This window comes from Acyrthosiphon pisum, chromosome A1, assembly GCF_005508785.2.
Source record: "Acyrthosiphon pisum isolate AL4f chromosome A1, pea_aphid_22Mar2018_4r6ur, whole genome shotgun sequence".
Taxonomy (NCBI): domain Eukaryota; kingdom Metazoa; phylum Arthropoda; class Insecta; order Hemiptera; family Aphididae; genus Acyrthosiphon; species Acyrthosiphon pisum.
Genome location: NC_042494.1, coordinates 76997727 through 77005314, shown reverse-complemented (window position 1 = coordinate 77005314; position 7588 = coordinate 76997727). Strand labels below are relative to the sequence as shown.

At 25.6% G+C, this 7588-nt stretch overlaps 1 protein-coding gene across 1 annotated transcript; it reads left to right on the top strand.

Moving 5' to 3' along the window:
• Positions 1–280: 280 nt before the first annotated feature.
• LOC100163704 (protein Lilipod) lies at positions 281–4283 on the top strand. Its single transcript, XM_001947175.5, has 12 exons — positions 281–758; positions 839–963; positions 1056–1195; positions 1274–1377; positions 1442–1568; positions 1654–1722; positions 1793–1922; positions 2214–2389; positions 2489–2643; positions 2803–3034; positions 3101–3257; positions 4122–4283. The coding sequence occupies exons 1-12, from the start codon at positions 693–695 to the stop codon at positions 4228–4230; spliced, it is 1590 nt and encodes a 529-aa protein (XP_001947210.2). The 5' UTR covers positions 281–692; the 3' UTR covers positions 4231–4283.
• Positions 4284–7588: the final 3305 nt, after the last annotated feature.

Sequence of the window (7588 nt, the reverse complement as noted above, 5' to 3'; positions counted from 1 at the left end):
ACGTAGACGTCGATCGGCGTAACCAAGTTTCAATCTAAAATAAAACTACTGTAATGTGTTTAAGCATTTGCGATCCTTATCGCCAATAATGATTGCTTATAAAAGTGTTTTATCGGAAAATTCAAAATATAAAACAAAATATTATTAATGTAAAACAAAAGCACATGGCCCCGATAGTCGTAAAAAATTCGTTTGTATACGTGTCACGTCATCTAGCGGCCTAAATACATTACCCTGGTATCAAATTTCATCATAGATATCTGTGTTTACCGTTTACTGTATGTGGTCGTTTACTAGTCGTTCAGTCGTTTCACATTTAGTCAAACATCGTCATCTACCGCAGTGTGTCGTGGAAATTATTTGATTTGTCGATATTATTATTACCAGTTTTCTAACGATCTGTTTATTTTTCTACCGTTGATTGTTCAACGAGTAAATAACAGAATAATTTCCGACGTGTCACCACCAAGGCTGTTCTAAATAATATTCATAATTATTATTATTGACTGATTTTGTATCATTCTTCTTATGACTAAATGTTTGTACCTAGGACCTACTAATGAATATATTCATCACATATTCATCGCCGACGACGACAACAACGAATCAAGATTAGATTAGTGAGCATGAACCGCACACAGCTTAACGAGGATAGTGCGCAAATATTGTATGCAACATAATTATTCCAAAGTATGGACGATGTAGACGAGCCAGACGAACGAGAAGAACTGTTCTATAATAATGTTAGAGAGAAAATAGTGAGTACTGTCTCAATTTTTTAGTTTAAAAAGAAAATTCATAAGAAAACTACCTAATTTTATTTTATTTTTGATTTCAGATTTTTCTCTTGCTATTTGTTTTGTTGCTAGCGCTCAGTTATGCCATTATTAATCATTACAGAAAACGGGACAACATAGTCGTTTCTGTTCAAGATGAAGATGATATTACAGTTTATAAATATAGGTGAGCATTCTGAATAATGTATAACTTACTAAAATTCTCTATACAAAAATTATGATTGTAATTTGTACCAATTTGTTGTTTTTGATTTTCAGTTTGTTACTTTGCACTATCGCACTGGCAGTTGCTGTCGGTGCAGCCCTATTGTTACCTATTTCGATAGCTAGTAATGAAGTGCTGTCTTTATATCCTTCCAGTTATTATGTCCAATGGTTAAATCACTCACTTATACACGGTAATTAATAATTAAAGATTACCTACTTTATATTTATTAATTATTATTTATGGAATTTCGTATTTGTTTTTTTATTAGGTCTGTGGAGTTTAGTATTTTTGTTTTCAAATTTATCTTTATTTGTGTTCTTGCCGTTTGCATTTCTATTCAATGAATCTGAAGGATTCCCTGGACATCGAAAAGTAATAATGACTAATATTTAATTTTTTAATTTTAATGGTATTAATAAAATATTTTTTTCCCCAGGGTTTAAAAGCAAGAGTATATGAAACATGTACTGTGCTTTTGTTACTTTCAATATTTGTTCTTGTATTGACTTACTTACTGTACACAATTTTTTATACTGAGCAATCTCTTTTTTACATGCTATTCAGTGAGTTAATATATAATTTTACAATAGGTGTTTCACATTTTTTTTTTTATGGTTGTGTTATTATTTTATGACTTTTATCTTACAGATTTATGGAACAACTATTTACCATTCTTATATTCTTGCATTTCATTCATCGGTGTACTTATGCTATTAAGTAATTATAGTTTTTATTCTTAGATTTCTTTTATTTGTTAATTTTTTTTAATATCATTATTTTGATTAAGTATGTACTCCAGTTGGATTTGCAACCTTGTTTACCATTCTAAGTCGGTTTATGATAAAGCCACAACTACAAAAAACCACAGATGAAGAAATCAGCATTTTAAGACTTGAAGTAGATTGTCTCGCTAGAAGGTACTTAACATGTTTTTAACTATACTTTATCCACCGAGAAAACATGTCACGGCCTAACAAAAATCAGTTTTTCTGCGCATCCTTATGGGACACCCAGCAATAGTGAAACCAGTATTAAAGACAGGGTGTTGCGTTGGGATGCACAGAATCGGTTTATTCTTCTTTCGCTGGGCAGAATGAATAATTATTTATTTTTTACATAAGTAAAGTTAATTTATTAATGTTTTGTTAGGCATTTCATAAAAAATCAAATATAATATATCTTAGTAAAAAAAATTGAACATTGTTTAGATTGGACCAAGTAACTATAAATGGTTTAACATACATGTCACCAGAACCTATGTTGGAAGGAAAAAAACAAAATATAACTCGTACAGAGAAGGAGTTATGGCCATTGCAAAATGGAAAATTAAAACGTGGACTAACTGATAGATTATCAATTCATCAAGAAAGACTTGATGTACTTGGTAAGTTTAATTAATATTTACATTTTTTTTTCACAAATCACAGTTTTAAATTTGTATATAATATTAAATATATATTATTAATGTTATTATATATTATAGAAAAACAAAGAAAAATATCGGTATTTCGTAAGTTATTTTTATATCCAACATTCATGCTATTGCTGTTAGCACTTACTGTTGTCACGGTTTTATTAGTTGTCCAAAATTTACTTTTGATACTTATTGGCATAAAAGCATTACCTCTTAATACTAGAGTGAGTAGATTATTTCATCAAATAAATATTAATAATTCATCCTAAATACCTTCCTCCCATTAAATAAAAATGTATTCAATAGTTGAAGTAAATTATTGAATCACATTTTAAAAAACAATTTTGATTTTATTAATATGAAAATGTTTGTTTTTATCCTAGCAATTTACTTTAGGTGTGAGTTCACTATCCAAATTAGGACCATTTGGGGCTGGTTTGGAAATAGTCATTATTTTATACATGTTAGTGGCCTCAAGTGTTGGCTTATATTCATTGCCTATAGTCTCTACATACCGTCCACATATTAAACAAACACCATTGACGCACATAGTAGGCAATTGTACTTTGTTGCTTATATTAAGCTCTGCATTACCATTATTATCTAGAATTCTAGGTAAGTATTTTCAATATTCAAGAATATAAATACCATTACTATTTTATTTATTTTTATTTTATTTAGGAATTACAGACTTTGATTTATTAGCTGATTATGGAAGAATTGAATGGCTTGGAAATTTCACAATTGTTGCTTTGTACAATTTCGTATTTGCCTCGGCTGCTACACTTTGTTTATTTAACAAGTTTACTTCAGCTGTACGAAAAGAATTATTATCAAGGTAACATATTAAAATAATTGACATAATACACTGGGTGTTGAGCATTGATACTACCTTGTTCATCTCAATGCTACATACTAATTGAAGACCTGAGGGCAACAACAAGACATCTCCTCATTTTCCTATTATAATGGAGAAGTCTGGTTTTGATTTTAGTCAACAAGACATCTCCAAGTATTTAATTATGATGCAACAACAAGATATGTCCAAACAAGTTTTTATTGCTTCCTTAACTTATTATTAAAATTTAAGCAGTATCTATAAGTTCATATATTATATGATTGTACCCTAAAACTAAATTCTAAAATTTTTCAAAAAATGTTAAGATTTTTTTTTGGAATTTACAATGAGTTTTGTGTCTGTGAACAATTTGAAAAAAAGGATATGTCGGGTTGTTGCCCCCAGGTCTTCAATTGTGAAATCACCACATTATAAACAAAGCTTAGTTAAGATAAGGAATTTTGAAATTAAGTCATTAAATGAAATTAAAACTTGCTTAGGATTTTTATAATTTTCTTTTTTTTTATTATTTAAATAATATATTTAATTTGTTAACAAAATAAAAACAACAAGTAATAAGAATAATATAGAGAAGTATATACAAACATTAACTGCGTAAAGAGGAGACCGTTCATTAAAAGAACCTCAGAAATTTTCTTAAAAACTACTTTTACAAAATAAAGACTTAGGAACTAACCTAAAAAGTTGTTAACTTACATACATAAATACAAATAAAATAACTTATTGCTTCTGTACTCAGCTTTAGAATCTAAAAATAATGTTTTATTAATTATAAGAATATCTTACAAAAATGTTTATTTTGTTCTTCTCCATTGAATCAAAATTACATTTTTTTTTTTTTAGACTCAAAAGTTTTTGGAAATGGATAATGGGCCGCGACTACAGTATTACACACATTAATTCTAGTTTTTCAGTAGACAATTCACCGACAATTGCTAAAAAAAACAGTTAAGTCATTTTATTCTAATTTAAATTATTTGTCATTTTTATTTTCTGTTTTATTTTTTAATTGTTTTGATATTTTTTTTTAAAAATAATTATTCTATTAATGTCAAATAAATTTATTAATTTTTACTTTTGTGAATACTAATTAGTAATATACATCATCAAATTACAATTTATCTATATTAGATAAAAATTAAAATCGACTGACGCAAATTAATAGATGTCGATTGACAGACTGATGGTATGTTTAAACATTTTGTTTCATAAACAAAAAATGATTACCCTAAACAATTTTGAGTAAATGATATTTAGTGTTTTTAAATAAATTAATACATAATATGGGGAAGAAGCAATATATTTGTATTAAAATTATTAAAATTGAAAAACATAATAATTTTATTGAATTAAATGCAATATAAAACAGTGGTTTTCTACCTTAAAGTAGATACTCAATTTCAAGTCATAAATAATTTTGAATGAGTGGCCAAAAAATTAGTTGTACAAAATGATATTTATTTAAGTAGAATGTCACTGGGAATTGCAGCTGATAAAATAATATTTCAGCAAAAAATTGTGAAGAATATAAAGACAACGAACATGATTTACCTAATTTTGTATCAGCTATACCTCTTACCATAATGTTTTGATTATTAGGTACAAGTTACAACAAAATAACAATAATATTATATCGTTTTTCAATTATTAAATTTATAATTTATTAGGTGAATCTTGACTAAACTAAATGTTTTTCAATTTTAATGACAATAACCTTGCCTATCCAATTTTTATTAGATATTTATGTATTGCTTTTTTTCCTCATGATTTTTTTTTTCATTGCTTTTTTCCCTAGATTCCAACTAAGTAACTTAAAAACATATTTATCATTAATTATGTTATATCATATGATGCATTTAAAAAAAATGAATGGTCCATTATTAAAAATTAAGCATTCCATGAATGGATATTAAACAATATTATAATTTAAAATGTGAGTAATGTGACCTGATTATTTTTTGTATTTTATTACAGAAATTATATTTCTCTTCATTTTCTAACATAAAATTTAACTTTAGACATTAATGAATAATCTGACAATTATATGCTTTTATTAGTCATATTCAGTTAATTAGGAGATTAATAATTTATTTTTTAATATAATTATGAAGCACAAAGTATTATGTCTAAACCTTAATAATATTCTTGAATATTTTTTATGTATAAGTCCAAAAAGTTTAAAATTCTTTCCAAAAAAAAATAGTTCTATTTATTAAGTATTTTAGTTAGAATTGTCAATTGAGTACCTATTATTTTTATTTATTTATTTTATTAGATCAAAAACAAATGTATTAATAATAATAATTCAATATTCAATGTTATTAATTTTTAAATAAATTTGTGATACTTAGTACTAAAATTATGTATACTGATATATTGAGAAAATATTTATTGTTATTTTTTTTTTTATTCATATAGAGGTTGATTTTGTTAAAGTTAAATCGGGAAATATTTGTCAATCCTCCCCTCTTTTTTTAGATTTTAACTAACTATATTATTTTTTAATTTAAAATTATCCTACTATCTTTTTTGAAAGATCAGTTTCAATTAACATATCAAATGGCTACCTATAATTTTTACTCAGTTTTCAAAAAGATAAGTTTCTGAAAAAAATTATAAATAATATATCTTAAAATTTATTAATAAATAGAATTATTTTTAGGAATATATGTTGAATGATCTTCTTACAATTTTCTTTCCGAGAATATTAATTATCAAATATTTAATATAGGTTGCTATTTGTTTAAGTTAAATGTAATACTATCAATGAAACAAAGTAGAAGGATAATAATGAAAATAACATAGAATTAAAAAAAAAGATCAAGTGACATAAACATAGCATATTACTGGACATTTTATTCTATTGTTTTATTCGCGGTCTATGGTGGTAAGTAAAGCATTAAAAAATAAAATATCTGTACCCATCCCAAAAAACATATTTATGTTAAAAACAATTATTATTACGAGTATTTCTCGAGATTATGATCTTAAAATATTGCCCGGTTTAACTTTCAAACAAAATGTTGTATATTTGTCTTTCTGAGGTTCCTATGTTCTTAATTTTTAAAACCATGTGAATTTTTTCCTAATTAGTAGAACTAATTATTTAAAACTTTTTGGACAGTTGCTGTTAATGTTTTATTATTATGCCATTTGTTTTGTTTATATAATTTTTCCTTTTGTTTTTAATTTATCTTATGTTTAATTAATCAACAAATAAAATAATTGTCAACAAAAAATTGTTTTTTTTTTATTCTATAGATATTTATTTTTTATTCAATATTATTTTTAACAAGATGATATAATATAATATTATATGTATTACACATTTATTTATTATATATTATTTTATATTTAGCCATTTAATTTTACTACATGTATTGTAAACAGTACAGTTAACTTGTACTTACAATCTATAAAAAGTTCTCAAAGTAATCAGTAGTGTCAAATATTTTGGGAAACACTGTTATAGAATGATACACCTACTTTAAACTTTATATTATTATTTAAGTACTATATTTTAAATGTAATTTTCCAAAAAAAATGGATTAGTGGATGTCACTCTACTGTACAGTAGATTACAAGTGGCCCTCTGTATAATGGAATGTATTAAATTTGAATTCAATGATATCATATCATTGTATAAGAAAAACGATTCTGAGCGAGGACGGTTCATCGGTCTGGATATTTTATATTGCTGTTATATTTTATTATATCCTATTATAAGATGATTTAATATTATAAATTACAACAAAATAACTAAAATTGTTAGTTATATTTTTATTCATTTCTATAGACTATGGTGATAAACAAAGCGTTGGAAATTAAAATCCCATTTTTAGTGGTTTTTCCCGTATCATTAAATAACTATTGAGAAAATCGAAAAATTACCTCTTTAGAGTACTATCTTGATCCAATTTGCAAAAAGATACTATATGTTGAAATCAAAGCACTCCTTCTGGTAGAAATTTTATATGCAGGATATAAAAAAAATAAACACCTTGTGAAACCACTAGATCCCTCACTCCTCTCAGAATCTAATACCAATAAGACAGATATGAGATAATGTTAATCTAAATTCTTTTAAGTACAAGTATAAATGTATAATTGATTTTTATTCCAATTGGCAATTACACTAATGGACATTTTATTAATCTTAATTCTTTAGACTTGTCATATAAGTCACATACATGCATATAAGATCCTGAGCGTAGCGAGGAAGCTAGTGGTTTTACAGTGGTGTTTATTTATTTATTTTTTTTTTTTCTATATCTTGAATACAACATTTCTACCAGAAGGAGTGCTTCGAT